Source organism: Cydia fagiglandana, chromosome 26 (genome assembly GCF_963556715.1).
Source record: "Cydia fagiglandana chromosome 26, ilCydFagi1.1, whole genome shotgun sequence".
NCBI lineage: Eukaryota > Metazoa > Arthropoda > Insecta > Lepidoptera > Tortricidae > Cydia > Cydia fagiglandana.
Genome location: NC_085957.1, coordinates 5,665,761 through 5,692,094, shown reverse-complemented (window position 1 = coordinate 5,692,094; position 26,334 = coordinate 5,665,761). Strand labels below are relative to the sequence as shown.

Genomic DNA, 26,334 nt, shown 5'->3' with positions numbered 1-26,334 from the left:
AAGATCGAATATGTTTATATACTTCTACATGGTATAACACAACTAAATCAAAAATCCTTTCAATAGTCAGCAATCTCTTTCTAACATCGTGAGAAAGAAAAAGCTAGAAGTAGGATGAAAGTGCGTGGAATTTCATAGCGTAATAATGCAAAGCTTCTGTCAAAACTCAAAGCTATTGGAAGTATTCCCGATTTTGTTTAATTTATATAATTTGAAATACAAAATGAATAGTGATAGTTTTATTTTAATAAATTAGCGTCTATAATATGTACATAGTAGAGGCCCCTTGTTATGTAAATAATTAAAGGCCTGCGTACGTAAATGACTTATTCAGATTTATTTGCAGTGATGTATATAATTTTCTTTATTTACTAATATTAAAATGCGGTGTTGCGTGCCGGGCTGCAAAAATGACTCGAGGCATATCTCGAAGTCCCAGGGAATCACTTTTCATGTGTAAGTATCATATTTTATTACGTTATAAAGAATGATACTATTATAGCTTCTACCATACTAAACATACTCTATTTACAGCATTTTACTAATTAAATTACTAGTAATTGTAACTTTAGTCAAATATTCCCTTACATTTGTACTCGTTTAGGATAAATGAGTAATTGGAGCCTTGTTCTTGCAAACTAAGTACATATTTCGTCGGGTGACAAGCAAAAGTCACTAAGTACTATCAAAAAATTTAAGTAACAATGCACTTTATTACACTTTTAACACGGTTTATTGTCCAATAATTTCAATGATGTTAGTTAGTGACTTTTGCTTGTCACCCGACGATTTTATGTCACTAATTTGACTGTATGTTGCTTGCTTAGTCCAAAACTTTTTAGTTTGGAACTAGTTCAATTTGTGTGAGATCCACAATGACATTTCATGTGTATTTGGGCCTTATAGTGCTCCAACCTTAATATTCTTTTTTTAGAATAGAATAATTTTTAATTATAATAAAATACACATGCACAAAGGTGTCCGGTAAGCCCCAAACTAGGCTTAGCCTGTACCTTGGAGCTTACAAAAGAGTAGGTTACAGTAACTAAACCTAGTTAAAATGATGTATGTGTGTATATATATATGTGTGTGTGTGTGTGTGCGTGTGTGTGTGTGTGGAAATATGGTTGAAATTGAAAGTATGGTTTAAATTTTTAAATTAAAGGAAAAATGATTGCTTACATATCTGTTTGATAAAAATGTATAGTATAGTTTGCCTTTGGGTATTGTTCTGTAGAGAGAGGAACATTGCTCACAATATAATTTAAATTCCAGCTTCCCCACCGAGCCGACTCTCCGTTCCTCCTGGCTCCGTGCTCTTGGCAAAGAATCATGGGAGCCCAAAGAGCGCAGTGCGGTCTGCTCGGAGCATTTCCTTTGCGAAGACTTGTATGAAACCAAGAGTGGGCTCAGGAAAGTGAGGCCGGGTGCTGTGCCTATAGTGCAGGATGCTAGTTGTGACTATGGGGAAGCTAATACTTTGCAGGTATATTATAAATAATAAATATACAATAATAAATAAATATTATGGGACATTTTTTACACAAATTGACTAAGCCCCACAGTAAGCTCAAGAAGGCTTGTGTTGTGGGTACTCAGACAACGATATATATAATATATAAATACTTAAATATATAGAAAACAACCATGACTCAGAAACAAGTATCTGTATCATCATACAAATAAATGCCCTTACCAGGATTCGAACCCGGGACCATCAGCTTCATAGGCAGGGTCACTACCCACAGACTGGTGGTCAAGTTATATTAGTAATTTATTTATTTATTACAAAAGGAAATGTCTTCACTAAGGACCACTTATTAACTGTTCAATTGTGTCAGGTATGTCGAATATGCCTCGCGGTGGACGGCAGACTGCTCTCCATCAGGAAGTACCGGTTGGAAGAAGCCTATCACAACCTAACAGGGCTTGAGGTAAATATTAATTATTATTTGTAAAGCAGGCAGGCATTTGATAATGCCTGTCCAGAGTCATCAACCGAGCTTTCAGTGTTGAGTAGAATTTGTATTGTGCTTGTCTATACCTCGTTTTTTTAGCATTAGAAAAAAGGTAAACAATCTTGATGTGTCTTTTAATTGAAAAACACATTTTAAAAATAAGTTATGGCAAATATGTAACAATTATGAATCTAATACGATCATTTATATTGTTCTGCTTTCATAAGTAATAGTTTTTGATTTTTGAAAAGCGTTTTTCAATTAAAAGACATGCCAAGATTACCTTCTTGCAAGTTCTTTCTAATGCTAAAAAAAACAAACTATACTTGTAATCTAATACCTTTGATTGATGATTGAAAGATTTCTAAGAAATTTGCTATATGGGGGTTTTTGGGGGCGATAAATTGATCTATAGTTCGTTTTTTTTAGCATTAGAAAGAACTTGAAAGAAGGTAAGCGATCTTGGCATGTCGTTTAATTGAAAAACGCTTTTTAAAAATCAATAACTATTTCTTATGAAAGCAGAAGAATATAAATGATCGTATTAGATTCATAATTGTTACATATTTGCCGTAACTTATTTTTAAAATGTGTTATTCAATTAAAAGACACATCGAGACTGTTTACCTAATTTCTAATGCTAAAAAAACGAAGTATAGCGAGGTCTTATCTCTGGGAGCATTTTTGAGCTTTTATGTGTTTTCCAAGCAAAGCTCGATCTCCCAGATGTTTTATTCTCATTATATATAATATATTATATTATATTTTCTTATTTTTTTAATTTAATTTAATTTTAAACTCATTGACACGTTGGGCCGATACTACATCCTCTGGGAGTTTGTTCCAAGCTTTGACCACTATGTTGCTAAAAAAGTTTATAAATGAAGATTAAAATAAAATCTTTTTCCCTTTTTAGGGTTCCGTGGCCAAATGGCAAAAAAACGGAACCCTTATAGATTCGTCATGTCTATCTGTCTGTCTGTCCGTCCGTATGTCACACACAGCCACTTTTTTTCGAAACTATAAGAACTATACTGTTGAAACTTGGTAAGTAGATGTATTCTGTGAACCGCATTAAGATTTTCACACAAATATAGAAAAAAAACAACAAATTTTTGGGGATGGAGGACCCCAAAAATTTGTTGTTTTTTTTCTGTGTGAAAAACTTAGAACTGAAACCTAAAATTTTTTTTTCATCAAACCCATACGTGTGGGATATCTATGGATAGGTCTTCAAAAATGATATTGATGTTTCTAATATAACTTTTTTCTAAACTGAATAGTTTGCGCGAGAGACACTTCCAAAGTGGTAAAATGTGTCCCCCCCTGTAACTTCTAAAATAAGAGAATGATAAAACTAAAAGAAATATATGATATACATTACCATGCAAACGTCCACCGAAAATTGGTTTGAACGAGATCTAGTAAGTAGTTTTTTTTAATCGTCATAAATCGTAAACCGCAATTTCATTATGTTACTTGTTGCTACGGAACCCTTCATGGGCGAGTCCGACTCGCACTTGGCCGCTTTTTTAAAAATTACCACCTTTCTCACTTACTGAACTAGAGTGGGCTGAATATCCTATTATTCGGTATTTGGCATATTCGACAAGTATTCCAACCATCAAGTAGTGGACCCATATTCAACTCTATTACATTAATATAAAATCCATTTTCCAGTGTGAAGACAAGCTGCCCGGCCAGCTATGTGTGGAATGTGCACACCGCCTTCTAAATAGCAGTAGACTTAGAAACAAAAGTCTAAGAGCACATTCCATTATGATGGAGATCGTCAGCAGACAGGATATCGTAAGTTAAATCTTTATTTTATTTTATTTATTTACTCAATAAAAAATACACAGCAATCAATTACACATATTTTTTCGCCAAACTGCATGACAGTTTGTTGGTGAAGATATAACCTTGCCACTCAGGAGTCAAGCGATGAGTGAAGCGAGGAGAAAATGTGTTATAAAACTTATAAAAGTTATAAACAGTAGTAGACTTAGGAACAAAAGTGTAAGAGCACATTATATCATGATGGAAAACCAAGTCCTGAACTTTAATGACATCTGATGTGAACTAATGTTAGACCGTAAAAAGTATACAGCGATTTTGATAGCCCACGCAGTGCAAGTGTAATTTTAAACGTCAAACTTCTATGAAATTATGACGTATAAATAACACTTACACTGCGTGGGCTATCAAATCAGCTGCAGACTTTTATTGGTGCGACTATACAGGTTGGCACCCATATAGATCTCAATTCTTTTAAGTCAACAACGACGCATATTCTTAATGTTGAACTTGGCTCTCATTTCACATTTATGTTTTTGTATAGTTCGTTTTTTTTAGCATTAGAAAGAACTCCACAGAAGCAAGCGTGGAGTTTTTATCAGGCTCTTTAATTGTTAATAATTATTGAATTATCTAATGTAACATGGTCAATACATATAATTTACTTCAAATTATTACCGCTAAAAGTGCCAGATTTGGAACCACAAGCTTACTTCTCCGAGGTTCTTTCTAATGCTAAAAAAACGGACTAATAAGCTTATTAAGCTTATCCCATCAAGAACATAAAAAATTAAGCTTCATTTAACGTTTCCTTCCAGCTAACACTACAAAACCTAGCCACAATAAACCGAGACAATAATAGACTAACCTCGAACCTAGGTCCTAAACATTACGAACCTAACTTTTACAACCAAGTATTAGACCACGATACAATTGAAGATAAAGAAATACCACTATACGAAGTCAATATCGCAGATGAAATAGTAATCAAGAATGAAAATAATGATTTTAATGATGATAACGATATGAAAGAGGAAAATAATGAGATTAATGATTACGATAATGATAATGATGTGGATTTTGTGGCGTCGGATAGGGAATATTCGACTGATGACAGTTTGCCGCTAGAAGCTAGAAGGAGAAAGAAGGAGAAAGTTAAGAAGAATAAGATTGAGAAGAAGGAAGCTATTAAAAAGGTTTGTATTTCATCTTTGACTTTGATTTTTTTTTGAGTTTACTGTGGCAACACCAAATTATCCTTTTTTTTTTTAAATCTACGTATTTAGAAGGAGCCTTTATCTATGGGACATGTCGGCTCCGTTGGACCTCTACCATACATTACTCTACATTACATTACATTATTACATTAAATTATCCTTTGAATTTAAAAATATAACTTTAGCACATGACGGGCGCGACAGTACCCGTCCCTCTCTAGTTAGTATGTACAGCGAAAAAACCGGCCAAGTGCGAGTCGGACTCGCGCACGGAGGGTTCCGTACCATTACGCAAAAAACGGCAAAAAAAAATCACGTTTGTTGTATCGAAGCTCCACTTAAATATTTATTTTATTGTTTTTAGTATTTTTTGATAAAGCGGCGATACGGAAATACAACTGCCTAGCTATCACGGTTCATGAAATACAGCCTGGTGAGTGGTGACAGACAGACAGACAGACGGACACAGACAGATAGACAGATGGCGAATTCTTAGTAGTTAATAGGGTCCCGGTTTTACCCTTTGTGTACGGAACCCTAAAAAAAAGGGTTGTCTACTGTCGCGCCCGTCATGTACCAGCCTAGCACATTGTAAAGGTAATTTTATAAACATCCCATCTCTGTTTTATTCTACAGGTGCGAAAGAGGCAGGTGAAGAAAGACCCGACGCAGCCTAAAATCGACCGGCGGCGGAAGCCATTTTTGAACGACGAATTGAATGAAACTCTGTTTACGATAACGGATCTCACTCAAGACGAGCAGCTGGAAGAGATACGGAAGAGACAGGAGACTGCCAACTACAAGTAAGTTATGTCACAGAATAAATAAATAATAGTGCTAGGTACAGAAGATTCACTCTCTAACAAAACGCGTCTGTTACGATCAGGACACATATGGCCGCTAGGTGGCGACAGCGCCACGCGCGGCTTATGGCTAGCCACCAAAATTGGTGTGGGACGGATGTAGGTACTTGTAGCTACCTGTTGCAAAGCGACGAAATCGCGGAGTGAGCCACGCCTGCCAAAACGCAAGTTATTTCGTAGTCGACATCTAGCGTCAAGTAGTGGAATTATCAGTACCGCTACTTATGACCGTACACCAAACAGCAGTTAGCTTGGATATTTTATTACAGTTCACATATCACATACTATAGTTCGTTTTTTTAGCATTAGATAGAAGGTAAGCGATCTTGACATGTCTTTTTTATTTGAAAAACGCTTTTTAAAAGTCAGTAACTATTGCTTATGAAAGCAGAATAATATAAATGATCGTATTAGATTCATAATTGTTACATATTTGCCGTGACTTATTTTTAAAATGTGTTTTTTTAATTAAAAGACACATTTAAGATTGTTTACCTTATTTGTAATGCTAAAACAGAACTATAGCGAATTAGCGACTGGAGCGAACCGCGACCGAGACAAGATAAACATGGCGTCTTGGCTAATGTTTCCTGTATTATATCGCTTGATTTAGATTTTTTTGTAAATTCGGAAATATAAAAATAACCCCAATGTACTTTTTTTTTCAGAAACTCAGTGTTCAAATGTGAGGCGTGTTTCAAAGGATTCCTGGACGAAGATGCATACAATAGTCACATTATTAGACATACTGATGTAAGTATCTATTCTGTTTTATTTCCGTTCACTGAATTAGGGTAGTTCCTGAATTACTGGCCAAAGTTTAATAACTGGCCACCTTATCCTCTAGCCGCCCGTACGTCAAACCTTGCCAAGCAAAATGAAATTTTATTTTGTCACCACAAAGTTCAAATTAGAATGGAACAGGAGACCTTTTTATAGGTCTCTGGGCGGCTAGACGTTATACTAATAATGATTCTGTACAGAATTGAATTTAGTATAAGGTGGCTAGTTTTTGAAGGCTGGCCAGTTACTGGCGAATTACCCTATATTATAATTATTAAAGGGATAATTTCGACTTTGTACTACCTATCCTGTGCCATAAATTTGTGTTTTGTATAATAAAGAGTTTATACGTACATACATACCTAATACATATAGTCCTCCTCATCGATTTCGATGACGGCGACCTCAAAAATTACGGATTACGACTGCTACTTCTCTTTCCATTTTGGGTAATATACTACCGAGAAGAGCAGAAGAGATCAACCAAGAGTGAAAGAGGATGGAATTATGACCTGACTTTCCACATTTTTTTTACAGCAATGCGGCGAATACGAGTGCAACATATGCAAAACGCATTTCAAGCATCCGCACGCCCTACGGAAGCATATAACGGCGCATCACACGCAACGATTTAGCTGCAACCAGTGTCCTTACGTCACCACTCACAGGTTAGCCTTCGTCCTAGCAACTCCAGGGGTGTTACATGCGCGTTGACACGACGTCAACGCGCATGTGACACCCCTCAAGCATCCGCACGCCCTAAGGAAGTATATAACGGCGCACCACACGTAACGATTTAGCTGCAACCAGTGTCCTTACGTCACCACTCACAGGTTAGCCTTCGTCCTAGCAACTCCAGGGGTGTTACATGCGCGTTGACACGTCGTCAACGCGCATGTGACACCCTTCAAGCATCCGCACGCCCTACTCAAGCATATAACGGCGCACCACACGCAGCGATTTAGTTGCAACCAGTGTCCTTACGTCACCACTCACTGGTTAGCCTTAGTCCTAGCAACTCCAGGGGTGTTATATGCGCGTTGACACGACGTCAACGCGCATGTGACACCCTTCAAGCATCCGCACGCCCTACTCAAGCATATAACGGCGCACCACACGCAGCGATTTAGCTGCAAACAGTGTCCTTACGTCACCACTCATAGGTTAGTCTTCTTCTTTATGCAACTCTAGGCGTGTTACATGCGCGTTGACACGACGTTAACGCGCATGTAACACTCCTCAAGCATCCGCACGCGCTACGCGAGTATATAACGGCGCACCACACGCAACGATTTAGCTGCAATCAGTGCAATCAGATTTGTTTTTATTCATAAGTCATAATACTTTAAAAATATAACAAATTATTTAAAATATATACGAACACAACCAAATCAGCGTAATTAGTTTCTTCCTAATTCACTAAAAATTAAAAAAGTTTGAAGATTTGTTTTATCTTATTGGAATAAATTTTCATTGTGCTGGCATTCATATTACGTCATTTTAAAAACATATATGACATAATGTCAATATACTAGATAGACAATTTATCAACAAATTTCTTCACATTTTAACGTAAACAATATAAATTATTAAAATTTTATTTATGAAGACGAAGCAATGTTGTTCACATAATATCAGCAATAAAATTTTTAGTTTCAACCAGTTTTGTTGCTATTCTGAGAGCTATCACGTGCTTTGAAAGTTAATTCAATGATATATCATCAAGAAATTGAAACCAAGACTCGACCTGCAGTCTCAGCGTGTTTTTGTGGCTATATTATCAGTTGAAAGAACGATATTTCAATCGCAGTGGTATGGTTTACGAGTACCTATATTGGTTTCATGTGACGATGTTTATATAAATGTATCTATCAAATAACAACGTGCTTTTATTTCATTGATATTCGGTGCAAAACGATAACTCAGTAGGTAACGAAAAATAATTACTTATCAAAAATGCCTTAAAGTTTTTTCAGTGAACGTTTATTTATAGGTATTTATGAGGTCTTATGTCTTATCAGCGTGGCTTTGGCCTTTGGACATTTTTGTAATGCTTTGTAATAAGGTAGGTGAGGTATCTATGTCCCTCATTTAATAACCTTTTTTTGAATGAATTACAATTTAATTATTTAAATAAATAAGTGGTCTACAAACATACATATCCGCTCGGTCCGCTAAAATAATTTAAGTGCCCTACATAATAGGTATATTTAAGATTAACAATCAGTAAACATCATTAATTACGCTGAAATGCTTGTTTCAGTACAAATTGGCTGAAATACTTCCGACATAAAACCTAAAGGTATAAAAGTACAATTTGCTAAGTAAACTGTCAATCTACATTAATTATAATAGATAGACTCTTAGAAGTCAGCTTACTGAAGATTATGAACAACATATAAGTACTTTCTAAATAAAATACAATTTGTTTTTCCATGACTCATGTAGGCCGTATTTTACTATAGACCATTTTAAATTGAAGATGAAATTAATTCATGATAAAAGCTAATAAGGCCCGGTAATATTTTCTGTTATTCTTGAACTTCTGTTCAAGTCAGTGTTCAACTGTCAGTGCAAGTAACAAGGCCCGGTTCCGAACCAACATGGTATGGTTTTTAGGGTTCCGTACCCAAAGGTTTACCCTTTTACTAAGGGACCCTATTACTAAGACTTCGCTGTCCGTCCGTCCGTCCGTCCGTCTGTCTGTCACCAGGCTGTATCTCACGAACCGTGATAGCTAGACAGTTGAAATTTTCACAGATGATATATTTCTGTTGCCGCTATAACAACAAATACTAAAAACAATAAAATAAAAATTTAAATGGGGCTCCCATACAACAAACGTGATTTTAGACCAAAGTTATGCAACGTCGGGAGTGGTCAGTACTTGGATGGGTGACCGTTTTTTTTTTGCTTTTTTTTTTTGCATTATGGTACGGAACCCTTCGTGCGCGAGTCCGACTCGCACTTGCCCGGTTTTTTTTATAAAACGTGTATTTTTCAAAAGCGCTGGAATATTTATATAACTATTTTGGTATGTGAAGAAGGAGAACCATTTTGGACGCCGTACCGAGTGGTCGTGCCCAGAGCGAACAAATAAGCCTCATAAACGGCCAGCGAAACAATAGCACCCTTCGCCAGATGGTCGACCTATCGATATCGCCGCGTTACCACCTAAGAGCCGTCCCGCGTTAACCATAGCTTTCGCGACGCTTGCTTATTCAAATCCCGCATTCCGTAAAAGTGTTTATAGTTTCGTTTATCAGTGCATCCCAATTATATAATAATTAAGTGAAGTGCGTTAATCTGTGTGAGGTCCGTGCCTACGCAAGCCAACCGCGACGATCGTACGATCGCTGCTGCATCAGCGGTCCAACGTCGCGACGCGGTGACTGTCGTCCCCGCCGACACCATGGGCAAATTTGGTGAGATCGCTCCAAATCTGTTTGCTCAAAGGCTAGATATGCCCAAGTACTAAGCCTAAATTCCTATCCTAAGTAGCTGGACCTATAATACCACACTGATGAGGTACATAAAAACTAGACATATTTTGACTTGACTACTCATCGATCTCATCGATCGCTCGTTAATTTTAATACTTTTAAATAAGCGAATAAATAACACAGGAAGACCCACGTAGGTATCACCTCCAACCGACTACCAGTAGTTAACTAGCACTCCATAAATAGTATAATATAGATCAGGTATTGCATATAGGCAAATATCTTGCAATCGCACCTAGGAAAATACAGTTTTTAGAATATAAAATTCACTAGTTCATTACTGAATGAATTTATTTCAGTTAAATACCTAGTTTCATCTAATCTAGTAGCGACGATTTTGCTAGCTTTAATTTACACCATCACGTACTGGGCTTGATTTCTGCCACGATCAATATCATTTTAGGTAAGGAAGGCAGATCACTTACCTACTATTTAGTTTATTTCAGTTATATACCTTATTTCATCTAATCTTGTACTTACGCCTTATTTTTCTAACTCTAGTTTACCTACATTTCTAATCCAAGTAGTCCACCTACACCTACCTTCTAGTTTATTTCAGTTACATACCTATAGTCTCATCTAATCTAGCATTAGTGACGCCTTAGTTTTTTAGCCTTTATTTCAGTACCTCTAGCTACCACCGTCGAGTCAGCTTTGACTCAAAGCACGATTATACTAGCAGGAAAGCAGGTCTCAGCCAATTTTGTCAGTTTTTATTTACGAACTTACTTTTTTCTATTACTCTGCATTATAAAATAACAAATTATTCTACCTTGTCAAGGCATCAATTCTGTACTACACAGAATAATACAGTGAAACCTGGTTAATTGGCACCTGGATAAATGGAAAACCTCAATAATTGCAACCAAAAGTCCGGTCCCGGTCCCTTGAGACCAAAAGGCCTCTATAATTGAAATTTTGGAACCTCTATAATTGCAATTTAGATTTTAGTGCTTTTCGTAATTTTGCCTCTGTAATTGACCACATCGCAACTAAGACCTCTATAATTGACACTGTGTTAAAAAAATGCGTTATTTTTGCTCTTTTTTTACCTCTATTATTGAAACGAGTCTTACTTATTACCTCTGTAATTGAAATAATGTAGTTGTAGACAGCAGAAACAATATTTTAATAGCAATGATCATTTTATTTATATCTTCATCCAGAATTCAATTTATTTATTGGGTATCTATCACAGCCTGTAGTAGGTGAAATAGTTTTGTTAAAATCATAAACAAAGTATGCTTTTTACATTCTAATAAAACTTTCTTCTACAATTCAATTGAATTCTCTAAACCCAAATGATTAATAAGAAAATAAAGTAGTAGTTAATGTAGTGTAAAAGTACAAGTATTGACAGGAGCTATATATAGGTATATATATACAGCTTTTTTATAGACTAGAAACCCAGAACGTAAGAGTGTAAATCTACTTTCAATGGTTATTTGCACCTCTATAAAAGAAATTTGTCAGAGCGCAACCTCTATTAATGAAAACCTCTATTTGAACCTCTAATTGACACAACGATTTTTTGAACCTCGTTAATTGACACGACCTGCTTAAATGAAAAACCTGGTTAATTGACAAAAAATGGCCGGTCCCTTGAGATTGCAATTATCCAGGTTCCACTGTATTGTATAGGTATATATTTAGCGGTCAGCATTTAACGCAAGATTATACCGCAACATTGTATTCCAGAGAACCAATGATCATAAAATACATTATAAATACTTTAATTTGTTCAAATACTTCTAGTAAAATACATTATATTATATTATAACTGTCACACAACAATAACGATCTTTGGTAGGTAACTACCTACTTTACCAACTCACAACCCGAAGGCATATCGCTCCCTGGAAATACCCGAAATATCCGCATCCGCCGCTCAATAAAAGGGGCTTTTGTCTTTGAAACTATCTCCCCAGCACAAGATAAATGTACAAGATAAATTATTTTAAAGAATACCAATGCAATTTAGTTGTAAAAGAATACACATCTGGCACCATTCATAGTATTTCTACAAAATACGGTCATTAACAGCGATTCAGCGAGCAAGACCATAGGACGCAAGGGTTGTTTGCCTGCCATTGTCTTCATCTGTAGGACGCCAGCGTGAACATAATAAAACAGATGGTCACTAAATATCGGATACGGTTAGTACATGTCAGGAACAACGACGCGACCCGATAAGGTTCGCGATATATTGAACGGCAAAATAATAACCAAAAGGATTAAATGCACTTGGAAAAACTTCTCACTGACACAGGACATGGAGTATTACACCAGGCATCCCTCTAAGTGGATCAACATGGCAGACGGCCATTACGACCAAGGCGAACTCATCAAAGCAACAAGAGAAATATATCAACTGGACGAAACCGACAGCGAATCAGACGAAGAAGAACCAATATATACCTCGAATCGACGAGCAAACGGCACGTCAAGACGGCATCGACCCTACTTGATACAAGATATCTCGAAGACCGAAGCGGAAACGACGAGCAGCATGTCACCAACGCTCTCCTTCGGCGACATAACCTACCCCTCCTAACTTCCAATATTGGCTTGAGGCTGCATAGCCGGCTGATTCTATCCCTCTCCCATCCCAGAGCGTGTCACTCCCCACAAATTTCGTCCCCTGGTATGCCGGTTTGACCGGAGCGGGCATGTCCCCGGCTGGGTGTGGCGCATTCTTGTCTTGTCTTGTCTTGTCTTCTTGTCAACTATTTTGGTATGTGAAGAAACATGAACAAATGAGAAATCTATATTGAATTGATTTGTTAATAATATCCTGATTATTAATAGAACTATTTCAGTTAAAATAAAGGTGGGCCTTATATGCTTCACCTGACCTTATTCGTCCACATTTAGATCCTATAGCTATATTTGGTCACTTTGGCCGTCACTATCTATTTGATGCCGATTGTACTAACAATTAAAGTACAGCTCATATGAAAACCTGTACTGAAACTTAAGCATTTGAGCGTAATTAAAGATGTTCACTGATTATTAACATTACGTGTTAAAGAACCGTGTCCCGATGGTGCGTCCATTAATGAATCGCATACTAACGGATAGAGGTTTACGAGTACATTCACGGAAAAATGATTATAGGCAACCCAATACTAGTGGCTTAGTTGCCGTTTATAAATCGTTTGTGTCGAGCAAAATCAGCGGAAAAGGCAGTCACCGTTTAGTCGCTAGCGTTCACATCTCTTGATAAAAAAAATTATAATGTCATTATTATCCCAAAGAGTGTGTTTACAACGAATCACCCTTGAAAATCTGAAATCTTTTACAATATAATAAATACACTTATGCAAAGTTGTACCTAAAATGAGATGAACGAGTGTCAGCGTTTAGTAAAATTTATATAAAAAAATCGATGCTCAAGCTATAAAACCGAGTGATTTCGAAAGCCAGATAACTGGACTACAACGAATCAGGCTTTTCCTATTTTTCCTCTTAAAGGCAACAGAGAAATTTAAGGTTAAAGTTAGGTGAGGAATATAAGGCCCGACGGGTAACAAGGCCCAGCATTCAAGAATAGTAGTTAAAATAACAATTAAATAGCTGTAAGCAGTACTGTAAAATACTGATAAGTGTTTGAGGCCTCCTCACTGAGGAGATTTTGTAATGTCATGACCGAACTGGACCAAACGTTGGCATGTTATGATAAGTCTTGTCATTCATGATAGTGTCGGGCCCGTATAAAGTAGTATGAACGACAGCCTTACTGGATCGTATTTTATATTTTTCTTAATTCTAATATGTCAATGCGGTTACCAACTTTTTCTGTCACGTGTGATTATATGCTCTTTGTCTGTCACACGTGTCTTAGAATAAATTTGCACGTTCTTTGTTCGGTTATATATTTTGTTTGGAAATAACTTATTTAACATTATGCTACGCTAACATTGGTGCACGTAGAGAGATCATATTCAACACATACATGGATTTTTCATAAATTGTGAATCCGTATAACTCCAGCTAATAAGGAACAGATTGCTATTATATAGTATAGGCTTTCCATAATATTGACAACCATATGACATCATATGAAGTAATAATACGCAAGATTTCGAATTGTTGATTCCAATCGCAAGTTGTTCAAGACATGAAAATTTTAGCAATATTATTTATTTTTTACTTTTATGAATCATTCATTAATTTATTTCATCAAAAAATGGTTGTCTGTAAAGTCAGTATACGGACGATAATTTTGCGTGATAACGTCATAAGAAAACGTGGCCGTAACGTTACCATGGAAATCTGTCCACAACGTTATCATGGAGATTTGGCCACAACGTGACCGGTGTTCATCGATTTATAAGACGTTATCACGCCAAAAATATTTACAACAACAAATCCACTGCTTCATTGTTCACCCTAATGCCACTAAACATCCCAACTCTGTAGGTTTATAACATTAAAAATGTTTATCAGATCGTTTTCGTGGGAGACTGTACATTTTCAAAAGTTACAACGATAACAAAAGGCAGTGGTATTAAAAGATGCAGGAGTTTGCGGAACATCGTAAGGTAGGTAAGGTATTAACACAATTATCGTTACGAAACACAAACTAAGCTTTTGCGATGTAGTACAATTTAAATCAATTCTAAAAGTGAAGTTTGTATAGGTATGTATATTCTTCTGAGAATAAATTGTCTTATACCTGGAATCGATTTTTTTTAGTAAGTTAGGTAACAAACACTCTATATTACAATCTTGTACCTATTACAAATGCAAAGTATAGATCGTGTCATTCACGAAAACGCGTGCCTTGACTTGTATTGCCATGTTATTAAAGGTTAGATTTACCAAAGCAGCGCGTCATCGTGGATCACATGAAACTATAAAACAAAATGCCAACAATCAAATGAATCTAGGCCTTAATTTACTATACAGGGTGGAAAGATAAGTCGGGCCCTGGAGGGAAATTACCTTAATTATACCTTATTTTTAAAAAGAAACAAAACTGCATTCAAAGTTTTTCTAAAAACTCGCTTGCCTCGCCCGGGACTCGAACCGACTAAAAATTCCAAAAAATAAAAACTCGCAAGTTTATTCTACTAGTCGATACAGTTAATGTTAATGATAACATTTCTCCAAGAAACATTAGGTCTTACACTCGTCTGTTGTACAAAATATCCATAAAATCTAATATTTAGTACTTAAGATTTCGTTTGACAAGCCAGATTGAATAAAAAAAGAAAAATACTTTTAATGCAGTTTACTTTCATTTTAATAATAAAGGAATGTCTCTTTTAAGTAAAATGAGCCAGCTTAAGGATTTAAGGCTCCCTCCAGGGCCCGACTTATCTTTCCACCCTGTATACCATTTTAAATTTAAGGCGTAATTAATTCCAGATAAAGGATAATAAGGCCTAAAGGGAAATTTTGTAGGCCTTATTACCCACGAACAATGTATGTGAACTGAATAGGATAAAAAGGAACTAGATTATAACATATTGTTCTCATGTTTAGCACAGTGTAATAAATAAATATTTTTTATGACAAAAACGATCGTTATATGATAAGTACCTACAAGCTGAAATGTATGTACATTTTACCTGTGTGAAAATTGTATAATTGAGATAAATAAACTAAATTATACTTACTATATTCTCTGTTATTCTTGAACTTGTACTTGAGCTAAATAGGCCCTCTGTCTGTGCGGGTGACAAGGCCCGGCCCCGGGCCTTATTGAACGTGAGACGAAATAGTAAATTTAATTATTTTTATATAGGTAATTATGAGTTCTTTGATTTCCCGATAAGCATCACTTACTGACTTACAAAAGTATAAATGTAGTACATATGTAGTACTTGAATTTTATTAGAGGTTTTTAAAGCCTTATTATCAATTAAGTTATAAGTGAAATATAATAAGCGTCTTTAGTTGTAAAAAAATATTACAAGCCCTATAACTAATGAGGGGATCATTTTAGATATAGTCCACTTTTTTCGAGTAGGTAAATTCGGACTATGTTTACAAACCGCATACCATCGCCCATGACCACACTGTTAACTGACAGTTCGTAAACCTTATTACAAAAGGCATAAGGTCCACCGATGGACAGTTAAGAGCATCGCCGTTTGTACCTATCTTAATACAAATAAAAGTCAACAACGAAAATAATTAATTACCTAATACGTCACATACCTATGACATAACATGAACAAACAAGGAAAGCTATATATAAAAAGTGATTTTTCTCTGTCTTCTCACAAAGGAAAGCTTTGACAGTTTAAATTCCTGAAAGAAGGTCCGTAGTTAACACTAAACTCGAAACAGCACCTTTAAAAAAACATTAGGGGTCACTGACCTGTCCCAGTAAATTGAGGTAGTGTGTGTGAGCTGCGTTTGTGTGTGAAATGGGGTAATTTGTCAGAATCTGAAAATTTACCCTCCTCGACGCCCTCTTAAGTAAATGTCAACGTAAGTTGTTTTACATTAAATCATTACTTGTCAACAAATGCATCATACGAAGTGCAAAAAATCAACTAGGTTTACATTTCTAGTAAATTCCCAATACTACTGGTAATTTTCCCAATGTTTTCCCAATGTCACTCAATAAATAATACCAGAATTTTAGAAAAACTAAAACGAAAATGTAAGAATCGCATTGATTTAATAATAATTACTTATCACATTTTTATTATGTATTTACACCTTACCTACTGGTAAGGTGTAGTATACAATGAAATTGTTTTTATATGTTAAGTGGGAATTTTTTATAGCTTAATAACATTGATATATGTAAAATAACATTATTATTTTGAGCATGTATATTTATTTTATCTATTTTATTTATTTGATTTATTTCTTTTATTTCGTTTGTTTCGTTTGTTTCTTTTATTTCGTTTATTTCATTTATTTCATTAATTATTTTATTTTATTTACTTATTTTATTTATTTTAGTGACAGAAAAACCTCTGCAATTGACGAACTTTGATTTTTGCGGTTATAGCCCAGTACGGGATACAGCGTAATACTACATTGCTTCGCAACTCCGCTGAGATTGAGTGAAAGAGATAGCTGAAGCTACGAGTGGAAGAGACGTAAAGATAATTAAGCCATTTCTACATGTTTTAAATTAAATTAATTCAATTATAACGTAAGCGTTCAAGTACGAGTATATTACCCGCTTTTGGGAATATTACCGGGAAGAATGCTAATTTACTGGTAATATTCCCAAATGGTAAAATATCGGTAATGGTATTTTACTCTCGGCACATCACTACACTCGACTTATTTTATTTATTTGATAGAAGACGGAAATACAAGCGTGACAGAGTAGTCAGAGGTCAGAAACAAGAAAGCAAAAAGAATTTTGACCCTAATATCAAATGATATATCGCACAAAGTTTCAAAAAAATCATAGGTACTAGCCAGAGTTTGGGCACAGAATAAATAATAGTACTACCGTACAGAAAGGAAACTTCCTACAAAACCGAAGTTTGACAGCGGTTCAGGGTCGAATCATGCTATCCCTTTCTAATATATGACACTATCCCTTTCGGCTATTTAGGGTTGTCAAAATTCAAGTGATTATCTTATCTGTGGTCGTGCACGCAGAAGGAAGTCAAGTGGTGCCAACCCTAATAATTGCTCGGAGCAATGCTGAGCCGAGCGGAGCCGAGTTTGACCGATCTCAGGAGTTTCGTACCCCTGGTTTGGGCTTCTTGTAATGTATACTGAATTACATTTCTGATTACAGACAAACGGCTAGACTACATGAAAGATGGCACAAAGGCACCAAATATCAATGCCCGCATTGTCAAGACGAGTTTGTGTAAGTATAATTATCGCTCAAAATGATGGAATACTTTCTAGTTATATAATTTAACAGATGAGATGAAACAGATGTTGCCGTATGGCACCATACATTATACAGTAACTCTGTTCCAAAGTTTATTGGTTATGAGTATGAGTTTATTTTCTAGCGAATTTAACAGATAAAGCAGCTGTTGCCGTATGGCACCATACATTATACAGTAACTCTGGTTCAAAGTTTATTGGTCACGAGTTGACGTTTAACAACTCGTTTACCATAATGGTAACATTCAATTTCTAACCGCAGCTGCACCACCGGTACAACGCGTCGCTGTCATTGTCAATTTTAATAGTAAAATTGACAGTAATGCAGCTGCGGTTAGAAATGGAATGTTACCATAAAACACATGAAGCCTTAAGGCGTCGTCTAGTTTAATTGTCAAATTCGGAGGCTCGATTCTTTCTTATATTCCCCTATACGAGTATATAGATGGGGTGCATAATTATTTTACATCGTATTTTCACGGAAACTTAATTACTCACGTGTGTTGATATTTCAGTCAGTCTCGGTACTGAAGTTGACCGAAGTAGCGTGACAAATACGAACGTTTCCGAGAAAATACGATGGAAAACAATTATGCACTACATCTGTACCTCTTATGGTTTGGGGTTGTGCACAAATCACGCGAGGTGTTTTCGGCTACTTATTGACTTTGAATTTGAATATATTGAATATATTTCCAGCAAATTCACAACCTACATGGGGCACATTCGCATCAAGCATCCGTCCGATTTCGTCTGCCAGCTGTGCGGGTATTCCTTCGTCAGCGAGAAAGGGATAGAGCTACACAAGAAGCTGAAACACCGGCTAGACGATCCGCAGGTGTGTATCAGACTTAAGAGCCCATCGACGTGCACACTAGCGCCACTGCTAAATAATCGTTATTATTTAACCTCTAGCGGCCCACCATACAAGGAAAATTGGCAATCGAATTTGAATCAACGGTATTAGAAAATAGAGTTGAATTTGTTTTGTTTCAAAATCGAACGAAACGAAATAAAAGAAACTCTATTCCATTTCACTAAGATTTAAATTTCATTGGAGGTAATTTGTACTAGTATTAGGACATTGAACCCCAAGAGGATAAATTTAACGACAGGTATTTAAAAAAGGGGCCGCTACGGACTGTATTTTGTATTCAAGTACCTTTTGAATACATCAAACCAGTTTTTATGTTGCTGGATTCGTCTATCTATGCGTCCAAAGTTAAAACCGTTGTTTTTGTTTTGAGTTCATAGATCGAGTGCTAGTGTGCACGTTGATGGGCTCTTAAATTATAAATCAAATTCCTCTCCGTAGAATGTGGAATATGCTCCCTGCTGTTTTCTCGATGGATTACAGAATGTATGGAGCATTCCACAAAATTGTCTACCGTTGTTCCGTACAAACGCAAATTTTCCGATGATATGTAGGTATAGGCGCTTTTTAGGGTTCCGTAGCCAAGGGGTAAAAACGGGACCCTACTACTAAGACTGCACTGTCCGTCTGTCTGTCACCAGGCTGTATCTCATGAACCATGATACCTAGACAGTTGAAATTTTCTCTTTTTTCTTTCTCAGAATGGATGTGAAAAATGCTTAGTAAAATAATCGCCGTCTTAAAACGTTAAAAAATGCAGGTAATATACGAAATAAAATGCGTTTCTGCGGGCTAGCTGAATGAGTGACGGTAAATTTAGGATTGTTTTTTTTAGATTTTTTTAAATTTTTTTATATTATATTTTTATTTCGTTCTTTTATTTTTAGTAATTAACATAGTTTTTAAGTTTATACCTAGGTACTAATAACGCTATGGATCAATGATCTGAAATAAACGATATTTATTTTATTATTTTATTTTATTTAGATACCAGAAGACGGGCCTTTCTGCGAGCTTTGCAACGTACGGTTTGTGTCCAACGAGGCTCTGAGGAGGCACGTTCACGTCTCGGCCAGACACGCGGGCAGCGACAAGTATGTAACATCCATTGCATAAATTCCATTTCGGTAACTTCGAAAACGGGGTGATTTTGAAAATGCGAGGTGCACGATTATATTAACTCAAATTGAATACAAATATGTAGGTACAAATTTAAGTGTGATAAATTGATAATATATATCTGTCCATTGACCAAATGGTCAGCGCTATCTACTTCACCTGTCATATTCGAAATTCAAAATATATTTATTTCAGAAATTAACATTACAGGCGAGGCAGTACAGTGATCCCCACACTAGGATGAGCCTGTGACGTGGGGATCTTAGGCCCGCTTACATCATTCCACTAAGCCGGGGTTAACCGGTTAAACCTGGAGTTGCCATGGTTTCCAGCACAACTTGACACTAGGTTAACGGTTTAACCGCTTAACCCCGGATTAGTGGGATGGTGCAAGTGGTGCTTAGCGAAATACAGAGTACCGACATGTCGCGGCTATTATTTTACCAGAATATATTGTAATTATTATTAAAGCTACTGCGTTAAAACTAAGAATTATAATCAAATGACTGAGCAACTTTCTAACTAAGTACATAGTTGAGGATACATTATTTTGCCAGTTTATACACATCTTAATATTTATATCGATATAACCAAGACAGATATAATCAGACAGATATAATCCTAATATGATTTCTTCAATATCAAATAATCCAGAGACGACAAAGATCCCAACAAGTCGAAGAGGCCACGGAAACCGCGTGAGCCGAACGTGTCGCGCGAGCGGAGGCGGTCGCGGAGCACCTCGAGCGAGCGCCGCCGCTACCCTAGCCAGCTGCGCAAGGCCGAAGGGCCTATTCCTTGTGAACAGGTAGGAACTTGTCTATAATCGTTTTCAGGGGTTTCAGAGGTGCTAAAACACGAAAACCTAGAAATCGACCGCATGTGAAGATTGACACATTTTTCTAGGAATCTTTCTAGGAACCAATGTTGTATACATTGGTGGCAACTGGCAACAATAGAGTCTCCGCTTATTGGTAAACGGTTGTCGTAGCTTATGGAGGCTTCAAACTCCAAAGTTCACATGCTAGTGGTCGTCTAAATATTATTAATATAACTAGTACTAGATATAAAGGAAATCCAAAGGTACTAGAGATAAATGTGTCGCTTAACTTCAAACTCGGCTAAATCCATTCGACCCTGTCAACAAATATCTACCTTATTACCTTTTCTTTATACTAAAATCGGAGCATTCCATGAAATTGTCTACTGTTGTCCCGTACAAACGCGAAGTTTTTGAAGATTTAAAGGTATAAGAGATTCCTTTTCTATGACAAGTGGTCAAAAATATGCACAGAAAAATAATCGCCTGCTTTAAATGCCGAGAAAAAAGTCGCAACACAGGAAATAAAATGCGTTTGTACGGGACAGCCTGTGGAATGCTCCAATCGCATAATCTGACAGATGGATTTACCCGAGTTTGAAGTCAAGCGACTCAAATGGAAGACAAAGAGGCCATTAAAACCGCGTGAGCCGAACGTGTCACGGTACTATTACCTACGTACGAGTATGCCTTTAGGGCCTATCTCTTACGAGTATGAACAGGTAGTAATTTATGTGTAGTAGTCGTTTTTAGGGTTTTCGAGGGTACTATGTCCACGGATATGTATCTACAGCTACAGGACCTACTCCTTGTGAACAGATAAGGATTTAACGCATTCACTGCCAGGGGGCGAGACCTAGGAACAAACTTGTATGACGGTGGACGCGCATGTGCGTCGGGGCAGTGAATGTGTTAAATATAGTAGTTGTTTCTAGGGTTTTCTGTGTAACGCAGAATTACATACTCCGTGTTTTCATTTTTGCTACGAGTTGTAGTTGTTTTCAGGATTTTCGGAGATACTCAAACCAGGAGGCCTAGCCAAGATGTCGGTTGCAGAAAACGAAATGAAACGCTGTTGTCTCTCGACCACTCTTCCATATTAATTGCGATAGAGACAGATTACCATTTTTTTCACAGGTATTCTACAGGTTGCACTTCGGGGAGTGTGCCCAAGAGCTACACGAGCTCATTCCACCGTCCCCATTCTGCCATCGGACTTTTAGACGCACGGCCGGTTTCCATCCTTACTTGGTAGATATTCCACCAATTCGCACGAAGCGCTTTGCTTCTACTTTCCTTATGCGCACTGCCAAGGAATGGAATTCCTTGCCGGCGTCTATATTTCCGTGTTCTTATAACCCGGCAACCTTCAAAACAAGAGTGAACAGGCACCTTCTGGGCGAGCTCGCTCCATCGTAGGCCACGTCTACGCCTCGGCTAGTCTGTGGCCATGAGTAAGCCCATTCATAATAAAAAAAAAACCTGGTTTCTCGGTCGATCGGTCAATTACAGAGTAGAAATAATTTAAGTGCTTTTTTTGTAGTGTGGGATGCAGCTAGAGGATTCCCGGGCGTACCACGGCCACTTCCGCCGGATGCACCCGGACAAGAACCGGACCAACTACCCCTCGATGAAGTCGCCCTGCATGTGCGAAGTATGCGGACGGATGTTCCAGGTATTTTATTTAAAACTACTTTAGCCCAACGGTTTCACTCACTTGAATTTTTAGTCGCTATTGGCGACATCGCAAGCTGAAGTGGCAATGGGCGGGCCACATTGCACGCAGAGAAGACGGCCGATGGGGTCGAAAAGTGCTCGAGTGGAGACCACGGACTAGCAAGCGCAGCGTAGGACGTCCACCCACAAGATGGACAGACGACCTTGTTAAGGTCGCCGGAAGACGCTGGTGGCGGGTCGCTTCCAACCGGTACGAATGGAGGTCCAAGGGGGAGGCCTATGTTCAGCAGTGGACGTCTTATGGCTGAGAAGATGATGATGATGATTGGCGACATGTTTCGGGCCCTTCGGGGGTCCTTCGATCCTCAGGCTCGAGTGCTCGGCAATAGCGACTAAAAATTCAAGTGAGTCAAACTTTGTCGTCTAAACAGTTTGAAATAAGTATGTCTCACGAAAGTTTAATATCGATTACTTTAATCCAGTAGTAACTAACTATTTTGGCTCAGCGATCCAAAGAGAATCTTGGCCTCCGAAACGAGAGCGTGCCACCTGTCCCGATCCTGCGCAACTTCCTGCCAGTTACTGACGCGAAGCTGAAGCAGATCCGCCGCCACACTGTCTTCCCAGCGATACCTGGGCCGACCCACCGGACGGCTACCAGTCGGTCGTCCCAGGAACGCCTTCTTGACAGCCCGATCCTCTCCCATTCTGAGTAGGTGACCGAACCAGCGAAGTCTGTGCGCTTTCGTTTCGCCGATGATATTGGGTTCGGCCACTAACTCCTCGATCTCGGCATTTTTCTGGATCCTCCAGGTGCCGTCATCTCTCTGAATAGGTCCCAGGATCTTGCGAAAAACTTTCCTCTCTGCTACCAGGAGCTGACCTTCTTCTTTTAGTGTTAGGGACCAGGCCTCACAGCCATACATTAGGATAGGCCGTATAACGGTTTTATATATCCGTAACTTTGTATGTTTGCTGAGAAGCCCGGACACCAACACTTTGTGGAGGGCTGCACTGCAGTAGTGTGCTAAGAAAATCAATTTTGAAAATAAAGGAAAATGATGAACACACCGCCTCCCTTAGGTGTCGCTAGCCGTTCCCCTTAATTTTCAGCGGAAGTAAATAAATAATAAATAAGTAATTGGGGACAATCTTACACACTACGACCTAGACCCAAACTAAGCAAAGCTTGTACTATGGGTACTAGGCGACGATATACATACGTATATAGATAAATAGTTATATACATAGAAAACATGCCATGACTCAGGAACAAATATCTGTTCATCACACAAATAAATGCCCTTACCGGGATTCAAACCCAGGACCAGCTTCATAGGCAGGGTCACTACCCACTAGGTCACTACTAAACTGATAAAATGTTTGACCGAAACCTTAAAACATTTTTAATTGACTTAGCATGCTACAGCGTCGACGAATTTGTCGAAACGTGCACTAACCCTTAGTAATCTACTATACTTATACACAATTATAAACAAATGTATACTTACTTTATGAAATTAATAATATAATAACTTATGTTTGTTCAAGCTATATGCAACCCTATTTGACTACTTACTGATTGTTTACTTGATTTGTGTCGCTTAAAATAAGTTGTCTATTTAATAGTAATATAAAATTACTGTGCAAATGCTGTACCAACCTACCTACTGCATATTATTATTAATTTATTATTTACTGACTTGTAAAACATTGACTTTTATCAATAAATATCTTGTATCTTGTATCTTGTATCAGACCGGTCGTCAGTGAACGGCATTGTGCGTAATTATGGCAACGCACAATGCGCGTTGCCATAATTATGTTTTTTGGCAACTTAATTGTCAGATGGCAACCAGAGTGCTATCTACATTAGCTATTATTTAACTGTCACAGACCCTTCTTCTTCTTGTTGTTAGGGGCTATATAAGGCTCCAAAGCCTATGTATCACTGCGACCATCCCTGATATATTGTGATTGCCACCTACTACAACAACCCCTCACAAACCCTTACAGAGCTATGCCCTATTGAAAGACCACACCTGGACCCACACCGGCGAGCGGCCCTTCAAATGCGACTCGTGCGGCAAATCCTTCCGCATGAAACAACGCCTCGTCGCGCACCGGCGCGTGCACAGCGCGCAGCGAGCCACGTACGTGTGCAGCGTGTGCGGGAAACACTTCAGCACGCACAGCAACCGGCAGCGGCACATGTTTGTAAGTAAAAAAAAAAATAGAGTCTCAACAGGCTTCGCACGAGTATGGTTTTAACCATACTACTGCGAAATGTGCAGATAAATATTTTCGTATAGATTGACAGCCACGTACCACGAGCGAGCCACGTACGTGTGCAGCGTGCGGGAAACACTTCAGCACGCACAGTAACCGACAGCGGCACATGTTTGTAAGTAAAAATATAGTAGAGTTTCAACAGGCTTCGCATGAGTATGGTTTTAACCATACTACTGCGAAATGTGCATAAAATATTTTGAAAATGACACATTGAAATAATAAATTTGATGAAATACAGACATCGAATTATGAATCGCGCTTTATACCCGACTGCGTCCGAAGGAGGGTAGTGTTTTTCGAGCGTATGTATGTGTGTACTGTGTATGTCAATTTCTTTGGCTCGCCCTACAACCCAAACTGCTGGACGATTTTTGACATATGGGGTGTTGTTGATTTCGTCAGAATTTTGGTAGTGACATAGGTTATACAAATTTTGAAAATGGCGCCCGCAAATGAAAAAAGGCAGGGCTTTGTTTTTTTTTATTACCCTAGAAATATGGGTACCTATCAAATGAAAGCTAGTGAAAATACTATTTCTAAAATATAAAACGCAAGATTTTTGTTTTTATAAAAATAATTCCGTAAAGTGTAGCCCCAACCTAATAGTTAAATCTGGGGCTACTTTTAAATCTAGAAATAAACCAAAATAAATCTAGAATTTTCTAACACTTATTATTTTTCCACAGATTCACACCGGCCTAAAACCATTCAAGTGTGAAATGTGCGGGAAGTGCTTCAAGCACGCGAGCGAGAAGCGTGCACACATCACGTACGTGCACCTCAAGAAACCGTGGCCCAAGCGTGCTCGGGGCAAGCGCCGGGATTCCAGACAGGTATTTAACTTACTATCACTAAAATGGTTGTATTGATCTAAAACCATACTAATGCGAATAATGCTACAAGCGCACACATTTTATGTATTTACCTACCATCGCTTTACACACCGGCAGGTATGTATAAGACCGCCTGTTGTCTGCCTCTATTTTTACTGAGGTGTATGTTGTAGACTATGGCGGTCAGCAAAATATAATCAGCGCGTGTCGATAGCTTAGTATAGATTAGAGCACGCGCTGATTCATAGTTCAGTCATTATATCTAAAAAACCGACCCTACCCGTGAATAATTAGTTCTTGGATTTTTTTTTCGTAGGTCCCTCGGGGGGGTCACTGGGAGTGTAAATTCAAAAAGTAGACTGAATCAAGCTCATGCGTATATTCGAAAAAGGGTTTTTCCTGAATAACTCGGCCATTTTTGATTTTACACTAAAACCGTGAGGACAAAAATTGTAGGAAATTTGATTCTCTACAACTTTGGTCCTCACATTTTTTCTTCGATATTTTGGAAGTTAAATTTGAAAAAAATCCTCAAAAATCGATGACGTAATTTATGGAAAACCCCAAACATACTTAAGCTTAAAATAAATGGGATAAATAAGCTAATAAATAAATATATTTCAGAGCATGCAGCACCCTCAAATGTCGGTGGGCACGAGTGCGAGCGAGATGGACATAGTGCAGCCGCTCTGGCCGTCCTGCGATCCGAAGCTCGCCGATATCAACGCTATGATGGACGACAAACCCATGTATTATAACCTCAAGATATAG

The 26,334-nt window shown here is 37.7% G+C and overlaps 1 protein-coding gene across 1 annotated transcript; it reads left to right on the top strand.

Moving 5' to 3' along the window:
• Positions 1–202: 202 nt before the first annotated feature.
• LOC134677394 (zinc finger protein 479-like) lies at positions 203–26,334 on the top strand. Its single transcript, XM_063535847.1, has 16 exons — positions 203–456; positions 1,276–1,486; positions 1,842–1,934; positions 3,639–3,767; positions 4,574–4,951; positions 5,609–5,775; positions 6,504–6,588; positions 7,156–7,286; positions 17,848–17,922; positions 18,648–18,786; positions 19,810–19,916; positions 20,596–20,749; positions 22,305–22,436; positions 24,455–24,655; positions 25,417–25,563; positions 26,188–26,334. The coding sequence occupies exons 1-16, from the start codon at positions 383–385 to the stop codon at positions 26,332–26,334; spliced, it is 2,370 nt and encodes a 789-aa protein (XP_063391917.1). The 5' UTR covers positions 203–382.